This window comes from Chelonoidis abingdonii, chromosome 1 (assembly GCF_003597395.2).
Source record: "Chelonoidis abingdonii isolate Lonesome George chromosome 1, CheloAbing_2.0, whole genome shotgun sequence".
NCBI classification, from domain to species: Eukaryota; Metazoa; Chordata; order Testudines; family Testudinidae; genus Chelonoidis; species Chelonoidis abingdonii.
This window is the reverse complement of record NC_133769.1, coordinates 131,458,383-131,481,910: the sequence shown is the minus strand read 5'-3', so window position 1 is coordinate 131,481,910 and position 23,528 is coordinate 131,458,383. Positions and strand designations below refer to the sequence as shown.

Sequence of the window (23,528 nt, the reverse complement as noted above, 5' to 3'; positions counted from 1 at the left end):
CCTCTTCTCTGCCTCCTCCCCATAGCATGCCACATCCCTACTCCTCCCTGAAAGTCCTAAGTGTTGTCAAACAGCTATTAGGTGGCGGGGAGGGAGGGGGAGCAGGGATGCGGCATGTTTTGGGGAAAGTGAGAAGGGGGGAAGCTTGGCTGCCAGTGGGTGTGGAGCACCTGCTAATTTTTCCCTATGGGTGCTCCAGCACTCACGGAGTCTGCGCCTATGCTGGCACCAAACCTGTAGCAATCTGGGGTGGCCATCTTCCAGATATTTATAGTGACCAGATTCTGGTCTAGCATGGCTGCCCTTATGTGAGTCTTCCTGCTGAAGGGTTGGGGCAAGCTGCTCACAAAGTTCCAAAAATGTAGTTTTCTTTAGCAAAAGTTCTGGACCAACTGCGGATCACCTCAGGTCTGCATGACAGTGTGGTCTGACCACTCTGCTCCAAAAATGTCAATCTAAGTCAGGGGGCATTAGCAGCTGTCCTGACTGTCATGAGCAGAATCGGCCAGTTTGACTCTGCCATGTCTGTGTCCCTTCCTCATAAATATCAGATGTCCTTCAGTGGATCAGAAAATGCAGCTGAAATGTCCACCAGTGGCTCATGGAAGCTCTGCCCATTTCTGACACAGGAGTGAAAGTGCAAGCAAATGTAGTTCTTCAAAAGGCGCCTCCTCCATGTTGCTCACTTCAGCTGCTGTGGAGCACACAGACCAATATGACTGCTCAGCAGGATGTGTTGCGGGTGGTTCAAACTTCTAGTACTGTGCAGGGTGCACAGTCAAGTTTTCTCACAATGCACCACAGCCAAAGAGCTAGAGTGGTCACATTTTGGGAGGGTGATAGGGAGTCTAGGATATGGTTGACTCTGGTCTGTGTGCTGCAGTGTGGACACAGGAGTTGCGGGTTCAAATCTAGGTTAGAAAAATCAGTGTAGACACTCAAGCCCTGGGTTCTCTAACACAGAGTCAGATGACAAGTCCCATTAATTCTCAACTCATATTGCAGTGTAGACATATCCACAGAGGCTGCAGCAATAAGTTTCAGTTGGAGCTATGTCAACTACAAGGCCTTGGTATTCTCTAGCCCTGGAAAGCTGATGTTACCCTTTCTTATGTAAATATTCCCACTCTTACTAAAAAGGTCTTATGTCAATGCATAAATAACACAACAAGGAAATACTCATTTGCTGAGCTCCTTAATGTAATAAGACTTAACAGTAAAAAAGTTGTCCCTTGTAACTGTTTTGTTAAATATTAATTTGTGGTCAATTTTAATTTCAAGAACTAAACTGCATTTGCTTTTCAATACACTGCTAATGATTCAATCAGATAAAAGATTTTTTAAAAACTATCCTGTTACTAACAATCTATACACTTCATTTCAAGTTCACTATCCTGTTGATGCAGTGTTTTAAAACAGACAGATGTTTGGGAAAGTAGAATTTCATACAACCATACAAATCAATACCATTTTTAAGTGGGTTATCACTATGAGTGGAGCAGCAACTTTCACCAACACCAAAAACATCTGAGGATGAAATCTTGGCCTCATTAAAGTTAATGGGAGTTTTGCCATTAAGTTCAGTGGGACCAAGATTTCACTGCTGGGTTTTATAGCTTTACCTGCTAAAGTCACAGTATTTTGCAAGTGTGGTAATGATCAAGTAGTCCCTTGACTATTTTCTAGTCGAGGATCAGTACTGGACAATGGCTTAAAAGGACTTAAGACAGCAGGAAAACCAACTGAACAAAGTAAGATAGTTAAGCTGTATTAATTGACATGCAAGACTACTTCTCCAGGACGAGTCATTTTATTACTTATTTTTAATTTCTACAACAACAAAAGAGTAGATTTTGATGCAAGGCAAGCAGATTTTATGCCTGTGCTGGTACATTTCAATGACAATTTAACAAACCTGTGTTAAATTTGTATGGAATAAATCTATTGAAGTGTCTTGAATGCAGTCATTAGAACAGGGGAAGTGATTTACACTAGCATCTTATAAGAATGCTTTTAAAACTCAAATTATGCTTAGCCATTATAGCAGAGTGCAATTTAAAAGTGAAATGGATATTAACGTCAAAACTGGCCTTTAATATACAACCAAGTAATGTCATAGAGGTATCAGATCTCAAATACAGAAGTTGCCCCAAAAAAATAAAAATTGTCAACTGCTGCAGAAAGTATTAAAATGCAGCTTTTAAACCTGGTACTGCAAGACTTGTCTACAGTACAATATGACAAAGTATTTTTAATGCCTGCTTCACTGAGAGTCTGATGAATCAGCTGTTTCTAAATCAAGGATGTCTACTAACTGTTCTTTGAATTTTACTATTCATTCATTCAGGACAGTTGGGTTCAAATTTTTGAAAAGGGCAGGCAAAGTTTAGGGTTCAATTTTCAGTACAGCTCATTCTACAACTTTCAAAAACAGTATTTTTAGGCGAGTAATTTCCTGCAGGTATAACCATTATGCTTGTTACACATTGAAAAGTGCTTGATACCGGGATTTTTCACAGCATCCTCTCTGTTCATTCAACTTGGCATAATGTAAGTACAGACAAAATATCCCACTGTATTAACATTTAAATGGTATATGTATATAGTAGGGCCATCCTAAACATCTGTTTGGCTTGCACTTGAAAAGGTTAGGGTTTTATGAGACAAGAGGTCCACTGACAATTATAATGTTGTGGAGTTACCCCAGCACTGGTTTCCAATATACTGTTTTTTTTTTTTTTTTTATTTTAAGTATCAACAGCCTCAGTAAAAGTTCTAAAATCCCATGGAAGAGTCCACTTGCCTTTGATAAAAAGCAGAGGTACAGTGCACCTTTCCAGCATAATTCTTTAATGTAGTTTCCTGTGAAGTCTGAGAGGTTAATCACTCAAAGGCATATTTATACTTCAAGAAAAAAAAACCTGGAATCACTGAGCCATATTTTATTCAAGTGCTCTCTTTTTTGACAGAAGCATGAAGTTTTTCTGTAATATTATAGGAATCTTATTCCAGCTCCAAACTGGACACCATCACATATCCTGAAAGAAAAAGGCAATACATTTGTATCAGCATGATAGAGAAGGTATTCGTTTCTCTTTGGACTGTTCCCTCCCCCTCAGATTTTCACTATTTTTAATCCTTGGAAAATTACAATTCAAATATATTTTGAGGAAAAAAGGCTCCACTAAAAATTTTCCATGCTTTTTGGCCTATTGGTAATGGAAGATTACAGGCCAAATTCTGCACTCTCTCACACCACCTCTAGGCCCAATGAAGTAACAGAATTTGGCACTATAAAACTTTAAGGATCCATCTTAACTATGTCAACAACTCAGAAAATAAAACCTGCGGTCAGCAAAAGTCTATTTGCAAACTCTGAAACTGTATTCCCACTGATGCTTTTCAAGTGGGAATTATACCATTCACTTGGTAGATAAAGTCATAGCAGGCTGAAAAATGCAATGTAACCCCGCCCTCCCATTATCAATGCCTAACTTTCTAAAAAGCTCACTTTTTCCAGGTGTGAAATTCTATATTTGGTAACCTTTTAAAATTTTTGGGATGAGTAAGGAAAACATCAGCTGTTTGAGTCTGTATTTCCTTATTGGAAAGAAATAGAACCTGACACTTTTATTCATATAACTTCGACAGCTGAACTCAAAGTTCAGTGAACTTTGAAACCTGAGATATAAATGGTTCTAAATTGAGAAGCACTTCTGAAACCAATGTGGAAAATGTTGGCTAAAAGAAATGTGCTTCAGTGCTGAGAAATCTCCAAGGAATAAACAGATAAAGAACAAACAAAAGACTAAAATTCTCACTGAAGCAGACTAAGATTCTAGGTACTCTTAAAAATTAATCAATATTATAAAAAACTATAGAAGCACAAACCTGTCGCCACTCTGTACTCCCATAGGGATACAGTAGTTAAGTTCTAATCTAGCAATGTTTCCAAGTCTGAGCACTATTCCAGCACCGTAAGACCATCGGATGAACTCAGCCAGCTTCCGGAGATGGGCTTTGGGACCTTCACCTGAAGTAAAAGAAACATTTGGAAATTTGAAATCAAACCACACCATCAAGAAGTTCAAGGACCACCTACATTTTCAGGGCCAGTATACCTAGCACGTTGGAACATCCACTACAAACAAACAATCTAACCCCGCTACAAAGTGTCTATAATTCCCATGGATCCTCAGCATCTCAGATCCATCTCAGATTTAGGAATCACCACTCTGTGCACTTCCTTTCTCATGTTTAAGAGCCACTTTCTAATTTCCATGGTTATGGTACCCAGTATTAGAGAGAGCACTAGCATCTTAAAATTAGTAGAAACTTATTGAAATCAGATTCCTATGCTGCTCAGCTGTATATAGAATGAACCTTCATTGCGTGAGTTAATTCACCTCTTACTTCAAGCTACATAGGTAACACGTATCACTATAATATTAGTGCTCACCCACTATCTCCAGCACAATAGTGGAGGAGACTTTGGAAGAAAAGGAAGCTGACGGAATAAAGGAGGGGAAAGGGGGATAATCGAATTGGTTATTGCACCCTTGGACATGCTATGGTACTACTACTTTTTAATTAATCTGAGCATAGAATTCAAGTTTGATTCTTCTGTTTGCCTGCAAACCCACTTCAGAGTAGGCTGCCTGGGATAACAGGCAGTAAGGGTATATCTTCACTAGAAAGGTAAGTCAACCTATTATAGCTACTGCAATTATTACAGCATTGGTGCATGGCCACGTTACCCTCCCTGGATCGGTGGTGCACATTCTCACTAGGAGTGCTTCCACCGACCTAAGAGGCGCAGTGTGGGGAGCAGAGAGTCCAATCTTTCAGCTCGGGTGGCTGCTCCACAGGCTCCCAGTGGGCTGCCAACCCCACTCTGCTCCAAGTTCCTCTCCAGGAGTAGGGGGAAGCCACCTGGGCTTCAATCCCTGCTGGGAGCTGGGCAGCCTTGTCAGTTTCATGGCACCTGCCCAGAAACTGACAAGACAGCCAACAGCGATCTAAGTAAAGCAGTGTCTACACAGACACTGTGTTGCCCTAATTACGCTGTCATAAGCTCCACACTTCTCGTGGACATGGAGTTACTATGTCGGTGTAGTAGGGCACTTATATTGCCAGAATGAATGCCATAGTGTAGACACTGACATAATTAGGTTGACTTAAGCTGCCTTATGTCGACCTAATTGCATAGTGCAGACCAGCCCTAAGCAAGCACACCAGAAGGTGAACAAATATATGGAAATACCACAAGTCAACTTCCGCCCACCGCTTCTGCAAATTGAAAAGTTCCTGGCCCAACAGGTTTTAAAACCAAGTGCTATAGACAGAGGTTTACTAAAGTTACTGTTCTACCTGACGATCTGTCAAGTATGTGGGCTACCAAAAATTGCCTTTTATTGGCCCACTAAATTATATGCTGTAAACTAATAGCTTTGAGTAAACAAATATCTAACAACTTTATTATGCTCTTTGGACTTGGAGGATCAGGTTGCAATGGTTTATAAGTATCTTGCTTCTTACCGTAGTTAAGATTGCAGAGGTTTCCGGCATTGAGGAAGAAGTGTGTTCTAAAGAGGTCTCCAAATCCCCCCCGACCTGGCCGAAAAGGGAGAGGTGTGTACAAGTGCAGGCCCCCAGCCCAATAGGCTTCTCCTCCAAGGTAATCACCTACACGAGGAAAACATTGCAAAGACAGCATTAAACATGGAATACACTAAAAGGAAACTTTTCTACACATGATACAGGAGGAACTTCCTAAATTGCTTTATATAGCTACACTCCACTTAGCAGAGGTTTCCAATGCTCCCCGTCCCCACCTCCAACAAGGACTAACTAACACTCTTTAATTCTCCTCAGTGCTCTTCCTTTATCTCTGCCTTCATACTAGCTCTTGGAAGCAGGGACCCATTAGGTGTTCAGCATAGTCTACCTACTCTACACCTCTGAAACAGGTATCCTCGTTTTAAAGAAAGGGAAATGATATGATTGAGTGACTAACTCACAGTCACATGAAGTCAGTAGTAGAGCAAGGAATAGAAGAGAGCCCCTGGCTCTCAAATCCCTCTCCCAGTTTATACTCTCTCTCTCCTATACAAACCTCATTGTTTTATATATAAAACGACATGAGCATATGCTGTTCCAAATATAGATTCAGTATGATCACTACCATAACCACATTTTGTTTTTTAAATCTTAGAAGGTAATTTGCAAAAAATCCAGGTGACTCACTGGAGACTGTTTACAGAAGTGACCTAGATTTCAAAGCTCAGTAAATTCAGATGAGGCTCTTGAAGGTCAAAGACATTTTGTTAGCCCTGTCTCTTGCAATGATATCTTAAGAAAGAAGCAGGGCTACTGAAGCAGTATTAACTCTGCCTCAGCCAAAACTAGTTTTAGTACTAGCCAGACAGACACACTATTTTAATACCCTTTGACAGATATTGGCAAGTTTTAAGTATTCCTTTAGAAATGAGAAAGCTTAGAGAAGAATGTGTAAGGAGTAAAGATACAATAGCCTAAACAAGCCTACACACAGAGTCAGTTTAGAAGAAGTGTAAACTAGTCTAAAAATATAACTGAGAGCTACTGTCTTTGTTCCATGGTGAACCAATAACATAACACGAAATCAAAGACACTTAAAACTCCTCAGACCCGTGGGATTACACCCACCCGTTATGAGAGAATGCCAGAGGCAAAGCAGTTTCCAGTTATTTTAAATCTTAATAAGTGTAACAAAGATACAAACCCTAGACTTAAACGATTAATATTATTGTGTTTATCAGATTGGGATTTAAGAGTCTCAGACCTTCGCTTTGGGGTCCAATGCTGTACATACTGAATCCACGCACACTCGTTGGTCCACCAAGGTAAAACCTAATGAACAAAGTCATTTTTAATCAAATAAATAATCCTTAGTAAAAGTGTTCTAGTTAAATTGTAAAAATATACACTTATCAATTCTTTGAAATTTATATTCAGAATTACAGGAAACCTTTTTACAAGTGAAATGCTTTTAAAAAATTACAAGAGCTATAAACAACTCAAATCAATAGGACAATATATTTAGGCTTGCCTTTATTTTTTTTAATTTAAGTATTTTAAAATTATTTAAAAAAAATCTTTACCTACCAAGCTCAAAATACAGGGGGTCTGTATTTCCTTTGCTATACCTGATGTCACAATCAGTGTAAGAAATGCAGCTCCTTTACAGAGTTAGGTGCTGGTGGTACCCACCCCATTGGAAGAGAAATGCAGAATCCTGAACTCAGTTCTCAGTAAGTTCCAAATGTCTTAATATTTTCTACCCGTACCTATAACACAACATCTAAACACTGTTTACAGTTAAAGCAGTTCAGAGGAATATTATTTATAAATATCAGTCTAAATATTTACTGTTACAGATCTTTTAACAAATGTTTGTATTTTAAAGCCCAAGCTAGAATACACCACCATTACAAGAAGGGCTTACCACTTGATGGTATTTACCTTCTCTGCAATATTTCCTAAATTTACAATGGGTAATTTTGCAAATGTGGTAAATTTAACTACTGAAGGTGACACATATTTGCTATTTAATGGCAACCACTGCAAGTTTATATAACAACCTTTATTATGGAAATAATAAATATGAGGTTTGCTTGAAATGTTAATGTGGTGCTCAAATTAAATGAGATCTTGTCTAGTTTAGTACCCATAACTAAACAAACCTCCCTCCCCTTCTTAATGCAAAAGAAACAGCAACTATGGAGTTTTCATAGCATATTGTCTGAGTTTACAGAAAACAATGAAGAGAGTCAAACAGGACAGTGAGAATTAAATGCATTACTTGCCTATCAGCAATACTGGAGGGCTTATCTCCCATAGGAACCAACATTCCACCCCAGAGAGTTGTAGAAAAAACCTTAGGAAAAAAGCAAATTTCTTTTTTAAAGTTGTGTATTATTCAGACACTGTATAACAGTATTGGTCAAATTCTGCCATTCAAGACACATGCAGAGCTCCCACTGGCTTTACAAGGAGCTATGCAAGATCAGAATATGCTTGCACGTAGTATCTAATCTCTAACAAATGTATTTTCAGAAGAACTGTTGGCCACTGCTGTCCTCTTTCTAAAGCAATGTAGTGTTACATTATCAAAACAATTGTTGAAGTATCGTACTATTTTTCAATTTGAAAAGTCGAAAGTCTGGCTCCCACTCTCTCAGCCGTTTTCATATCCTGATTCTTATGCTTTTCCCCAAAATAAAATAAGCCATTTTGACATCAGTTGCTTCCTGTGATTTCAACATAAGAACACACTTTATCCCTAGAGAACACCTATTAAAAATGGAAGCTATAAGGCCCCTGTAATTTAAAAAAAAAAACCCATCTACTAGCCTACATAGCATAACATATTGGGTAAATTTACTGGTAAACAAATCACAATAATAAACTGTACTAGTAGCCTGCACGGTGTGTACAAAATAGAAGGAAAATGCAGTTGGGCAGCTGGGTGTCTCAAAAGACTATAAAAATGTATAGATAGTAGACTAAAAAAAAAAAAAAAAAGCTACAGTTTGAACTGCAGATACACACACGCTCAGTACACACAACCTAAACACAGAACGCCAAATTCTTACACTGAATAACACTTTAACCAGTTCTACAATGGCACTATTTGCGAATTACTGTTCTGAATGAGTATGGGTGACAGAAACTGGCCCAGAATAATTAATGAAAACAGCAATTCAGAGCCACGAGTGCTCTCCTGAAATGCATTTTATGTTAAACCTACTCAAAAGTTTAACTTCTTGTAAGTCAATGGACTAGTAGAATGCAGCAAGCAACAACGAAGCAGTGTAAAATCTTTACAACTTCTGTATGACTAAAGCATATCTTCCAGAAAGGCATTCAGTTTTGATTTGAAGACATCAAGATATAAAGAATCCACCATTTCCCTTGGTCGTTTCTCCCAGTGGCTGTTCACACCAAATGTTAAAAATCTATGCCTTATTTCTAATTTGAATTTGTTTGGTTTCCACTTCCAGCCACTGGTTCTTGTTGTCTTTCTCTGCTAGATTAAAGAGCCCTTTAGTACCTGGTATTTCATCCCATGAAGTACTTATACTCTATAATCAAGTTACCACTCACTCTTCTTTTTGATAAGCTAAACAAATTGAGCTCTTTATGTCACTCACTCCAAGTTATTTTCTCCAGCCCTCTAATAATTCTTGTGGTTCTTTTTTGCACCTTCTCCAATTTTTCAACATGTTTTTTTAAAGTGGATACCAGCACTGTGTGCAGTATTCTAGTATTGATTTCACCAATATCATTTACAGAGATAAAATCATCTCCCTATTCCTATTCACTACTCTCCTGTTTAGATATCCAAAGACCACATTTGCCCTTTTTGCCACACCACTGCACTGGGAGCATGTCCTTATGACCCATAAATCCTTTTCAGCGTTATTCCTTTTCAGGACATAGTCTCCCATTCTGTAAGTATGGACTGCATTCCTAATTTCTAGATGCATAACTTTGTACTTAGCCACACTGAAATACATTTTCTTTGAATTGGCCCAGTTTACCAAGCAATCCAGATGCTCTGTATGATTGCACTGCTCCCATCATTATTTATCAGTGAGTCAATCTGTGTCATCCATAAATTATATCAGCAGTGATTTCAAATTTACACTTCCAGATCATTGATGAAAGGGTTGAATACTGTCAGGCTTAGTACTGATCTCTGAGGACCACCCCTAGTAGAAACACCCCTATTCAGTTATGATTCCCCTTTGACAACAACCGTTTGAAATGTGAGGCAGCCAGTTTTGAATCCATTTAACCAAGGGGTCTACTGATACAGTGTAATGTTAATTTTTTAGTCATATTACATACTGCTAATTTTGTAAACCATAATATCATGTGGTGCTAAAATCAAACATGTTACAACAGTCTATTACATCTATGCAGTTACTTTTATGAGCGAAACTTGTCATCTCAACAAAGAATGAAATCAGGTTTGTCTGACCTTTTTTCCATAAAGCCATCCTGACTAGCATTAATTATATTCTATCCTTTAATTCTTTATCAGTTAATTCCACAATCAGTTATTCCATTATTTTGCCTAGGACTGATTTAAGGTTAATTGGCCTATAGTTACCTGGGTCATCCTGCTCGCCTTTTTTTTAATATTGGCACAAAATTAGCATTGTTCCTGCCATCTGAAATGCCTCTGGTATTCAATACTTATTAAAAATTAACGTGAGTGGTTCAGAGATCTGCTCAGCCAATTCTTTTAAGGACTACTGGATGCAAGTTATCCAGGTCAGCTAATTTAAAAATATTTATCCTTAGATGATTATATTTAACATCCTCTTTAATTACTAATGAACTGGAAAGTACTTCATTTTCATACGATACAAGTACATCATCCTCATTCTTTCCAAGTACAGAAAAAATATTTACTGAGCACTTCTGCCTTATCTTCATTAATATTAACAATTCTACCATCTCCATCTAGTAGTGAGCCTTCACCATTGCTAGGTTTCTTCTGTTCCTAATATACTTAAAACCTCTTCCTTTATTGTCCTGAGCCCTGCCACTCATTGACTTTTTCCTGATGTGTTAAATTTTCCTCATCCATTTTCTGCAGTTCACAACTTCTAATGTATTCTAATTGCTCTCTACTTCCCCTTTTTCCGTTTGTTATACATTGCCTTTTAATTTCTTATTTAATGGGAGATACAGGGTTAAAAACTGAACATACTGCCTTGAAAGCCCCCAAACAGTACCATTTGCCCTCCACTACCCATCTGTTTTCAGTCACACCTTGAGACAGACAAGCAAGTGGATTATACAGCAGCACTACTAAAGTAACTCCAATAGTGCTCTATCACAATGAAAACAGCATGTGATTTAATTGAACCTCCTAAAAATCATCATCTGATAGCACATTAATGGTTTCCTGAAGGCTTTTTTGGTTGAAACTTGTGTTATCTCAAAAAGTTCATCTTCCTTCCCCAAAGCGAGGGCCCCCTCTTGTACTGACTCACGTTTGAAGCATAGAAGATGCCTTCGTTTGTTTTTCATGGTATAGTATCTCCTTCACACCCTAACATGCCTGACCGCAGAGATTTCTTTTAACCAAAGAGGGACCTCTTCCAAAACCAGTAACATTGCTCCACTTAAGATAACCAGTGGGTCAGTGGAGAATGATGCAATGAGCTGTCCTCTACTCATAGGCTGAAAGCGTACTATCTTTCTGCTATCATTGTCCTCAGATAGTAAACTGTTTAGTGTTTCACCTTAAAATTCTTCATTTCTATCATACGAGTGAAAGTATGAAAAAAGTTTAGAGCACAATATTGTGCTAAAATTACTAAAAATAAGGGGCTGTGGACAACTACATTCAAATTTATCCGCTAAAGATACCATACAATGATAAATTCCAAGGTGTTGGATGTCAGAAGAATCAGCGTATGCATGAAACTTCTGGTATCTATCCATCATTCTGGGACATCTGCAGTGGACTCGAGAACAGAACAAGAGATCCTAAAGAGAGGTTTTTAAACAGATAAATTCACATGTATTTGTGTGCTTAATGCTCTCCACAGCTTGGTATGTGGAGGCTTCAACATACAATGTTGTTAGCACAATTCTGATATTATCTTCTATATAAAACTATTGACAGTGAACTGGAAAGCTAACAAAAACATGAAGATAATGGTGATAACAGGTACATAATCATGAATTCATAGTACTATTATAATCAAACAAAAAAAGTGTATAACTAAAATATAGGCAGACAGGACTGACAAGATGATTTACAATCAAGGGAAGAAGAAGAAGAATATGAGCTAAGGGGTCCAACCATCAATGAAAAAGCTAGTAACAGCAACCAGCCAGTATCAATGGACAGAAGAGCCACATAACATAGATACGTCAAGCTGAATTCCTTTTTAAGGGAAAACATTTCTCACACCTAATTGTTTGAGTTATCCCTTCTCTTCAAAAAGTCCACCTTCCAAATTTCTATGACAGATGGAGAAGTGTCACATAAAAAGAGGAGATTCATCCAGTGAGAAAATAATATACTGTATATTAATTCTAAGGCAAATCAAAGTATCTACGCATCTAGCTTTAATCAGTAAAACCTTTTTGAAGGCATGATGAAAAAGGATCATGAGAAACATTCAAATCACTCTATTTGTTATGTTAGTAAGAGAACTGAAAATGTTTAAACACTTACTGAATCCCATAAAAGTTGCTTATTCAGCTGAAGCTCAAAGTCCTCTTTTAGAAAGGCCACATCTCCACCTGAGTAGCCAGCTAGCTCCTGGAAAAAAACAAACTTTTAAGACACCACAAACATGCATATTTTAGAGACTCCCTCCCTTCCTAACATAATTCATCTAAGGTTGTGTCACCATCAGCAGTATTCTCTATGCATGCAACAGCAGTTTCCACATTGGCGTGATGGGGCAACTGAATTCAACACCTGTGAAAAAGCACAGCTGAGCCCCAGAGAAATGCAAGGTCAACCACACTTTCTTACCACAGACGTTAAATATTACTAACCCTTTCTACACCCCTTGTTGTCAATAAGAGCTTGGTTGAATGGGGCAACAGTGTTTGACATCTAATATCAAACAGCTGAAGCTTTTTCCATGAGATGCTAACGTTTCAGTTAGTAAAATATAAGAGAAGACTATAAAAGTTGAGTTGCATTATACTAAAAGATGGGTAAAAGTATAGAATACAAGCAGCAAAACAGGATATTTTGTTTTGAACATCTACAAACATTTCGCAATAATCAATAGTTTAGTAATCTTGTTCACAGTATGCACTTTATCACATATGTATCCTTGAAAAAATCCCCATTTCCCCCACTGTACACCCTCCACTCCTTTCCCTATTAAGGCCCCAAATCATAGCCATCATCTTTGCTTTGGAGGAATAAACAAGAAGTTGTTCAGTCTTGCTCTTATTTGAGCCAAGTTGCTGTTGTAGCACTTCCAGATTTTGCTGGAAGGGAGGATGACATTTCAATCCACCGTATGATCTAATCGTTAATCCATACATCTGGGAAGCTAATTGTTTTAAAATATCTGAAAGGCAACTGGATAGTGCAAACCATTTTAGTACAATGAACTTTAAAACTCATGAATAGCTACATAGTCTAGCAACATTAGGACACGATGGTACAAAATATTGTCTCAATGTCTATTTTCCCCAATATAGTTTTGGCATGTGATAGTATTTTTTAACCAAAGAATTTAATGCCAATAGTTGAAGACTGTTTTGCAAAGATATTGTTTATTTTCATATTTATATCCGCTTCTATAAAGAGAATTAGTGATTTAAAAATATGCACTGGTGCCAAAAAGTGAATACAAAGCTATTTTGAATGGATTTTCTTATATTCAATTTATTCTTGCTTAAAAATATATAAACTCAGAAATGAGCACTATCAACCAGAAAAACCAACACCTGTTGCACACACTTATTACTGGAGTCAACACTACCTGATTAATTTTCAGCAAAGCACCCCGTCTAGGCAGGATTGAAGAGTTCCGAGAATCAATTACCATGGCGTGCTAAAAAGACACAGAGTTATTTAACTGGTACAAGATGCTAGATATATTTTAAGTAAAGGATGAGTTATTTGCCATCGGAAACTGGGCACATGCTGGGAGACAAGTAGCACTCTCAGGTTATGGCTATATCATCTACACGGATTGGAGAGCCAAGAGAGGACCATGTGCCTATAGAATAACCCAATTCTATCTTAACAGGCTTCATCAAAGATGCATCTGCTCTGTTGGCTGTGGTAGGCCCCAGAAATGTGGCTACAATACCCCAGCAGAAATTACTTGTTCATATGGCAACCCTTTTCAAATCCACTCATGATCTTGCATTTTGAGAGTTAAAAATCAAAGACTGCAAATTGCTGTGGTGATACAATGCTTACAAGCAACACAGGAGCTCTGCCTCACTAGGCGGGGAGCTCTGTAGGACAGAAGACGGAACCCTCTCTTCTACTGTGTTCAGCAGCTTTTCAGAAAAAGATGGGGGAAGAAGGGAAGGGTATCTCCCCCATGGAGCTCTGCAGGAGGAGGAGGAGGGAGCCAACCTTCCCTCCAGCCATGCAAAAAACAGTGGCGAGTGAGGATAAGTACTTTGTTTAGTGACCTGCTGGGTGATCTGTTGAGAGGAGTCACACTACGCAGTAGTTACCTGAGCACCAAACACATGGCCTGTAATTATTATTAATGTTTCGGGCATTACTAGCAGAGAGCGCTCTTTAGGCAACATTCACAATTCCTATAGCATTCAAAATCATGTGTATACCATTTACGATATGAAAAAGCCTTACAGAGAGAGAAGATTTAAGAGAGTGTCCACTTTCTTCTCGAACAGAAAAGGAGGCTGTTCTTGCAAGAGAGCCAAGCTCTCTCCAAACACCTTCCCACTTCAGAGTGTGATTCGTCTTCCATATGGGAAACTACAAATAAAGACATTTGAATAATACAGGAAGACAGGAAGTGTTACAAGATACAAATATAAAACATTTTCCTCACAAATTTTCATTTCTAATGCCTCATTTCTGTGTGGAGGAGATGGGTACATTTACCCTTTCCAAGCTGCTGTACTGGATGTGGGAAAGCAAGTCATTCTTCCCCATCAGAGTAATGTAATTCTATAAGCCAAGAGAATTTATCCCTTTATGAATGGACAAACATTAATGAATCTTCTCCCAAATGAAACACATTTTGAATTATGTGGATCCAGTGCCACAGGAAAGCAGGTAGACACTTCTCTGATATGAGGACATCTTTAGAGCTAACAGTTTTGTAAGATGAAAAATTTAATTTGTTTTGCTACAGGTGAAGTGAGATTCAATTCCAAGTAATACAATCTATCAAAAGGATTAAAAAGCATTGTTGTCTTCATTTCTGTTAAGGCAAAACCATCATTGTCATATGTATTTTAGAAATCTACAGAAAAGAATAAAAGCTACACAAATATGCCTTGAACTGAGTACATCTAAATGATGTTTCAACTCCATAACTTCTTGCAGTGAAACAGGCAAAGGGAGGTGCTATCGTGCTTACATTAAATTCTGTTGATACTCCTCTGTCAGTCTCACGAAGGGAGCTCCAAGGGAACTGTCCAGTTACTTTATACAGGTTAACTGAAAAACTAAAATAAAAAAAGTACATGGTGATTTGAAGTCAAAATTGTTAGAACATGTAAAAGTTTAAAACTAAAGATGTGTTTCGGGAACCATCTATGTGATGTTAATGTAACAGAGCAGCAGGTGGCCCTCAATATTGGCACAAATCGTAAAAGCACAGATTTAAATAGTCAACCTGTACTGTAAGAAATATTAACTGTTTTATTTACTTATCAAAAGTGAAAGAAACTGAGTCAGTTACTCTAGCTCTCAAGCCAACTCTTATTAGTAATTTCACATCTCCACCTTCCCTTGAGGATTTGGCAGGCAGCTGTCTATATCAAAGAAATCTGAGTTGGGTATAGAATTGTGGCTCAGTTTATAATCTTATTTGTTAGAAACAAAACAAGTGACTAACATTCATTTAGAATAAGTTGTCCTTTCAAGTGAGAGGTCCTCCTGTTTGCAGGAGACTGGTGGAAGCTGTTGCACGGTTATAGACAGATGAAATAGTACAGTGGCTTGTAAACTTTCCAACCTACTGTACCCCTTTCAGGAGTCTGATTTGTCTTGCGTACCCCGTTTCACCTCACTTAAACGCTATTTGCTTACAAAAATCAGAAATAAAATACAGAAGTGTCACAGCACCCTATTTCAGAAAAATAGTGTATGTCCTCATTTTTACCATATAATTATAAAATAAATCAATTGGAATATAAACACTGTACTTACATTTCAGTGTATAATATATATAGCGGTACAAACAAGTCATTGTCTAAATGAAATGTTACTTGTAATGGACGCCGCTAGTGATTTTTATGTAGCCTACTGTAAAACTAGACAAATATCAAGATGAGTTGATACCCCCGGAAGACCTCTGAGTACTCTCAAGGGTATGTGTACCCCTGGTTGAGAGCTCCTGAAACAGAAAAGACAGTTACCTTTTCTGTAACTGGTGTTCTTCGAGATGTGTTGCTCATGTCTATTCCACAATAGGCATGTGTGCTCTCCAAGTGCAGCAGTGCCAGAAGTTCTTCCCTTAGCAGTACCCGTAGGGGAGCACACCTAGCGACCCCTGGAGTGGTGCCTCTATGGTGCGGTATAAGGGGCGCTGTGCCCTCCCCCGACCCTCAGTTCCTTCTTGCCAGACAACTCTGACAGAGGGGAAGGAGGGAAGGGTGTGGAATAGACATCAGCAACACATCTTGAAGAACTCCAGTTACGGAAAAGGTAACTGTCTTTTCTTCTTCGAGTGATTGCTCATGTGTATTCCACAGTAGGTGATTCCAAGCTATATCTGTTGGAGGTGGGTAGGAGTTCACAAACTCTCGGGACGGAGAACAGCTCGGCCAAACCCAGTGTCTTCCCTTGTCTGGGAGACAATTGCATAATACGAGGTGAGCATGTGAACGGAAGACCATGTGGCAGCCCTGCAAATGTCCTGAATGGGGACATGGGCTAAAAAGGCAGCTGACAAGGCCTGCACCCTAGTCGAGCGCGCTCTCACAATTGACGGCAAGGAGATTCCCACCAAGTCGTAACAGGTACGGATGCGCAAGGTGATCCAGTTGGAGAGTCGCTGAGTTTGGCTGACCCCTCATGTGTTCAGCCGAGACGATGAACAGCTGCGAAGACTTTCTGAATGGCTTAGTCCGTTCCAGGTAAAAGGCCAGGTGGCGCTCCTCACTGGACGCATGGGGCTTGGAGCAGAGGACCGGCAGGAAAATGTCCTGACCCATGCGGTAGGCGGAGAACACCTTTGGCAGGAACGAAGAAGGTGGGCAGAGCTGAATCTTAGCCTTATGGAACACCACGTATGGGGCCTTGGAGGTCAGGGCTCTGAGTTCCGAGACCCGTCAAGCTGACGTGATCACCACCAGGAAGGCTACCTTCCATGAGAGGTGCAACCAGGAGCATGAAGCTAGTGGCTCAAAGGGAGGACCCATCAACTGGGCCGGCACCAAGTTCAGGTCCCACTGTGGGACTGGGGCCTAACGTATGGGAAGAGATGATCCAACTCCTTAAGGAACTGGCCAGTCATAGCATGGGAGAACACCATGTGCCCCTGCTCTGGCGGATGAAAGGCTGATATGGCCGCCAAGTGCACCTTGACGGACAAGGACGCCACGCCCTGGGCTCTAAGGGAAGGAGGTAGTATAAAATGAGCTGGATCAGGGCAGCCACGGGGGAAAACGCCCCTCTCAGCTGCCCACTGTGAAACCGAGACCACTTTGCCAAGTAGGCCCGACACATGGAGGGTTGCCTGCTTTCCAAGAGGACGCGCTGAAGCCCTTCCAAGGATGCCCTTTCCTCCCAGCCTAACCATTGAGCAGCCATACCGTGCTGCTAGGTTGGGGTGGAGGCGGCATCCCTGGTCCTGGGAGAGCAGGTCTGGGCGAGAAGACAACAGCCACAGTAGGGTGACTGCCAGGCTCGTGAGGGTCCCGTACCAATGTTGCCTGGGCCACGCTGGGGCAATCAGAAGGACCCGGGCCCTTCTCCGTCTTGATCTTTTCCAATCAGCGGGATCGGGGGAAGGCATTGAGAAGCTAGCCTGACCAGGATACGAAGAAGGCATTGGAGATAGCACCCACGCCCACCCCACCCCCCAAAGCAGAACTGGGGACACTGGTGGTTCAACCAGCTTGTGGACAGGTCTGGCTGGGGAGTTCCCCACTCTTGGAAAAGTCTGAGCACCACCTCTTGGTGTAGAGACCAAAGAGAAGTCTCGGCTCAGGCGATCCGCCCGTGACTTTCAGGCACTCAGTAGGTGGTAGGCCTGTAGGCAAATGTCATGGGCTATACAGAAGTGCCACAGCCCGAGGACTTCCGGAAGAGGAGCAGGCCCCACCATGCCAGTTGATGTAAAACATCGAGGCCATGTTGTCCATGAGAACCCTGACCACTCTGCCCTCCAGGTGGGAGTGGAAGGCCGCATACGCCAGCCAGACCGCCGTGAGTGTCTTGATGTTTATATGCAGCGCAAGGTCCTGCGCGGACCACAGATCTTGGGTCTGAACGTCCCCCACATGTACTCCCCACACCAGATCCAATGAGTCGGACACCAGCTCCACCGACGGGGGCCTGCCCCCGAATGAGACCCCGTGGAGTACCATTGTAGGGAGGCAATCACCAGCTCGGGCACAGTGAGGACCTTGTCCATCCTGTATCTGGCCTGGGAGAACACCGAGGCCTACCAGACCTGGAGGTGCCTCATCCTGAGTCTGATGTAGCGAACCACATATGTGCACGCCGACATGTCACCCAGGAGCTGGAGACATGCTCTGGCTGTCATCACGGGGAACCTTGTGACCGTGTTGACGAGCCCTTTCAGGGTCTCGAATCTGTCCGGTGGGAGGGAGGCCCTGGCTGATGTTGTGTCCCGGAAGTCCTGGTACGGCACAGAGTTTAACGTGGACTTGGTGTCATTCACCCAGGGTGGTGCACATGGACAGGAGGCGTGCCATGTGATCCCCCACCCGCGACAGGGAGCTGCCCTTGACTAGCCAGTCATCCAGACAGGCGAAGATCTGGACCCCACGACATCTGAGGTAGGCCGCCACCACAGACATGCACTTTTTGAATACCCTGGGAGCAGAGAACAGGCCACATGGGAAGACGGTAAATTGGTAGTGCTCCTGCCCAACCATGAAATGGAGGAAGCGCCTGTGCCCCTCAAATATATGAATGTGGCGGTATGCGTCCTGCAGATCGAGGGCGGCGTACCAGTCCCCAGGATCCAGGAAGGGGATGATGGAGGCCAGAGAGACCATGCAAAACTTGAGCTTTACCATGTATTGGTTCAGGCATAGCAGGTCCAGGATGGGCCTGAGCCCCCCTTTGGCCTTCAAGATAAGGAACTTGTGAGAGTAGTACCCCTTGTGTTTGAACTCCGCTGGCACCACTTCCACTGCTCCTAAGCCAAGGAGACGCCTCACCTCTGCTCTAGCAGGGCCTCGTAAGAGGGGTCCCCCATGGGGGACGGGGCAGAGACTGGTTGGGTGGGGTAGAGGTAAACTGGAGGGTGTAAGCCCTGCGAGACGGTGATCTCACTCTGGCAGAAAAGCACACAACTGGTTGGAGAAGGGAAACTTTATTGCGGGTGGATCCCTAGTGTGAACTGGTAGGTTGCCGCCAGGCATCCCGTCAAAACTGATGTTAACCCAGGCTGGGGGGCAGACCGGGACTGCCTCTCTGGGCATTTCTTATAGTCTTGTGACTTTTTTATAAGGGGGCTTGCATTTAGAGGGGGTGGCCTGAGTGGGAGCCTGCTGAGGCTTAAACTTGGGCCTGGCTGGAGATGGGACATAGAGGCCAAGTGTCTTAAGCGTAGTGCGAGAATCTTTCAGGCTGTGCAACTTCACATCCGTCTGTTCCGCAAACAGGGCCTTGCCATCGAACGGGAGGCCCTGCAAGGAGTTCTGCGCCTGACTGGACAGCCCAGAGAGCAGGAGCCATGACGCCCTTCTCATGGACTCTGCAAAGGCGATGGACCTTGCAGCCGTATCTACAGCTTCTGATGCTGCCTGCAAGGTTGCCCTGGCAGTCTCTGTACCCTCCTCCACCAGAGCTTTGAACTCCTTCTTGTCAAGCTCCTGGAGGGAGTCCTCCAATTTGGGTAGAGAACCCCACAAATTGAACTCATACTGACCCAGGAGAGCCCAATGCTTCGCCACCCTTAACTGGAAACTCAGGGACGAATAAACCTCTTCCTCAAATAAGTCCAGCCTCCTTGAGTCTTTATTTTTCAGAGTAGGGGTAGGTTGGCCCTGCCTCTCCCTGTAGCTCACCGGTTCGACCACCAGGGAGTTGGGGGCAGGGTGGGTGTACAGGTATTCATGCCCCTTGGTGGGCACAAAGTACTTCCATTCTGCCCTCTTAGAGATGGGGGGCAAGGAAGCCGGGGTTTGCCACAAGGCATTTGAAATTTTTGCTACCCCTTCGTGGAGTGGGAGGGCCATCCTGCCTGGTATCGAGACCAATAGGACGTTAAGAGGGAGCCTGAGGGTTCCTCCACCTCCTTGGCCTGAAGGTTGAGGCTCGATGCCACCTTTTTCAACAGTTCCTGTTGACTTTAGAGTCCTCCTGCTGAACAGAGGAAGGAGAGGCTGTAATTGTCTCATCAGGGGAGGATGAGGATGCGGGTGCAGTACTCTGTATACCCACTGGTACCAGAGGTCCCACCACTTGGTCGCCCTCTGGGCACAGAGACAAAGATGCACGCCCCACTGACTCCTTTCTGGGAAGCTGGGAAAGGGAGGCTGACGGTTGTTCCAAGGCTCCGGCCACTCAGCGAGACCCCACCAAGGGCTGCGTCAGGGGCCATGGGGCACATTGGTACCTCGGTGCCGGCCAAGGAGCCTGGTGTCACTGCACTTGCTGCGGCACCGGCGAAGCAGGCTGTTCACCCTGACTAGCCTGTCCCAATGACTGACGACTACGAAGGGAGGCCAGGCTGACGTACAACTTGCTGCTGTCCCTGGATAGTGCTGTCGGGAGCAGTGCCGAACACGAGACAGCGATCCTAACATGGAGGAGTGGTACCACCGGTAGCAGCTGCTCCGCGATTGGCTCCGGCGGACGAGGTGACACCAATCAACATCCAGGACTGTAGGAGCAGTGCCGTGGCTGACTCCTGGAGTAAGATAATAAACGGGAATGGCATCAACGCCCATATCGTGATGGGCTATGATAGCCTCTCAGAGACGAGGACCTCCAGTGCCGTCTGTCTTGGTCTCGATGAGGCCTGCTCCCTTCGCAAGGTCTATGTCCCTCAAGGTGGAGCGGTGCCTGGAACCCGTCACTTGGAACCCAGCCAATCTCGTAGGGGTTGATGGGGACTGGCGTGGACTACACATAGGATGGTCGCTAAGCATTCCCTCAACCACGAACGGTACCGACCAGGCAGCGACTGCAGAGATCCAAGCGGCGGCTTGCCTCTGGACCAAGGTGCCAATGGTGGCATTGCCCCTGGTCCTGGCAGAGACATAACATCACGGGCTGCTTGAAAGGTCTCAGGCGTGGAGGGCACCTGGCCATCTGGGGAAACCTGCGCTGAAGGGCCGGGCTACTCCACTCAACCTGAGTCGGAGGCCTGGAGGCCGACGGGGACCGAGAACTGCCCAAGGTGGGTCTAGTCTCTCCCCAGGTGCCTCGGTAGAGAAGACCTCTTCTTAGCCTTCTTGGCGTGCCCCACAGATGGGGAGTGGTGCCAGCTAGTGGAAGGCACCAAAGGGTCGCCACACACTGATACTGCAGTACCTGGTGCCAACTCAGAGCAGCACACTGGAGTCAGTGTCAATGCTGACTCCATCAGAATGTCCCTTTCTTTCTTGGTCTGAGGCTTGAAAGATCTGCAAATCTCGCAGCCATCGCTGAGATGGGTTTCCCCTAGACAGTGTAAACAGTCTGCATGCGGGTCACTCACTGGCATCGGCCACCTGCAAGTGTCGCACAACTTAAAGCCCAGGGCAGGGCGCATGCCCCGACCTGAGCGCACTAAAATTAAACTAACACTAAAACTACTTCAACTACAGGTACTACTACTATGAACGAACAAGAGTTCAAAAGGAAAGCTGCAGACAAGCTTGAGCAGAGCAGTTCCGATGCACCTTCACTGGTGCCAAGAAGGAACTGAGGGTGGGGGAGCGCACAACACCCCTTATAGCGGGCCTTCGAGGCACCACTCCAGGGGTTGCTAGGGGCGCTCCCCTATGGGTACTGCTAGGGGAAAAACTTCCAGAATCGGTGCTCATGGCGAGCACACACACCTATTGTGGAATACACATGAGCAGTCACTCAAAGGAGGAGGTCAATTTTAACTTCTCAATATATCAGAAGAAGAAAGATTGTGAATTGCATTCTATTAGTTTTCCATGCATGACAGTGAAAAGTTTACCTCTTGGAGATTTTACTAATGAAATCACATTTTGGATATATGTACTGGCAAACATTACAAAACTGTAATTTTCCCACCATTGTATTACTTAAGTTAATTTGCCATGTCTCTCACAGCTAAACACATCACAAGCATGGGAAGCAAAATATTAAGATGTGAAGCTGGTAATTAAGCATTAGCCATGAAGAACTCTGCTTCAGATCCCAAATGGACTTCACAGTGCTTGTATTAAGAAAAACGTCTTTACACATGGAAATTAAGACAATGTGCCCAATTCACCTTGGCATAAGCAAACACTACTTCACTAACTTCAAACAACTCATATCACTTTCACAGAGTGAACTTGGGCCATTGAAAAATAAAATGTGGGCACTCATTACGCTATTTTTGTTATTTTTCAGAGAATAACCTCACTTTACAATATTTCTGTCATTATGAAGAAATATTAGCGGATACAGAAATTGTGTCTGTTTCCTACTTTCTTTCAAAGTTTCCAGGTTGTGGTTTGAAGAATGATAGGCCATATGAAGTTTCCTTTGTTCCATAGGAAAACTGGAAGGTCACCTTTTCTGCACGTCCAAAGAGATTAGGGAGTTTGAGCCCAAGAACCTAGGAGAAATGGGAAAAAAACCACCAATTTGCTACTATTGATTTTGCTAGAATAATTAAAAAGATACTGGCAAACAATTATATGTTGTAGAAAAATGTATTTATGGTACTCATAATGTCTGGGATTAGATATGGAAGCATTTTAAAAAGCTAATTTATTCATCACTATTTATGCTCTTCATTTTTTTTTTTTTTTTTTTTTGCTTTTTTTTTTAAAAAAGACCTGTTGGGTTTTTTATGACCCAGAATTTCACTTTTGTTTATAGCCAGTATCACACTCTGGTTCTTAGTACTGTAATATGCGCTTTTCATTTTTTACTGTTTAAAAATATTTGTTTTTATTGGAATTTTGAACCATCACATATATTGCTCGATAACATGTAAACGCGTGTCTAATTTAAGTTGAATAAGTCCTTGTTCTGTTTAAAAAGTCCATAAAGTTACAGCCTATACAAACGCAATGTAGCAAAATGAAAGATTTAGGTATTTCTCACAAAAAATCATTTAAAAGTTAATTTCATCACTAAAGCATACACTACTAATCCCCCTGTCACAAAGTTAAAGTACATATATAATACATTTCAAATACAATTAACTCACCTGCCTCCTAATATGCAACCTGCATCCTTTCCATATAGCCTCCTTTGACTGGGAAAAAGTAGCTTTTCAGCCAAGCTATCACACTTAGTCATCTGAGGTCGCGGGAGTTCCCCCGCTCCTTTTTTTTTTTTTTTTTTTAGGAGTACAAAGCTGCTGAAAGGCACAATCTAGAGATCCATAGATCCAGTGTACCAGATCCAGCTTGCCTTGGTTTCACAGCTGTTGGGAAAGTGTGAAGACGAGAGC

The 23,528-nt window shown here is 42.4% G+C and overlaps 1 protein-coding gene across 1 annotated transcript in view; it reads right to left on the bottom strand.

Annotated features, from left to right (window-relative positions):
* Positions 1–1,791: 1,791 nt before the first annotated feature.
* The window catches only part of SAMM50 (SAMM50 sorting and assembly machinery component), a 40,480-nt gene continuing 18,743 nt past the window's right edge, over positions 1,792–23,528 (bottom strand). Inside the window, exons 6-15 of the mRNA XM_032781986.2 lie at positions 22,552–22,682; positions 15,114–15,201; positions 14,375–14,503; positions 13,524–13,595; positions 12,248–12,334; positions 7,848–7,918; positions 6,824–6,891; positions 5,539–5,685; positions 3,892–4,033; positions 1,792–3,038 (exon numbers count right to left, since the gene is read on the bottom strand). Coding sequence (XP_032637877.1) covers positions 2,993–3,038; positions 3,892–4,033; positions 5,539–5,685; positions 6,824–6,891; positions 7,848–7,918; positions 12,248–12,334; positions 13,524–13,595; positions 14,375–14,503; positions 15,114–15,201; positions 22,552–22,682 — 981 coding nt within the window. The 3' untranslated portion in view covers positions 1,792–2,992. The remainder of the gene's footprint in view (positions 3,039–3,891; positions 4,034–5,538; positions 5,686–6,823; positions 6,892–7,847; positions 7,919–12,247; positions 12,335–13,523; positions 13,596–14,374; positions 14,504–15,113; positions 15,202–22,551; positions 22,683–23,528) is intronic.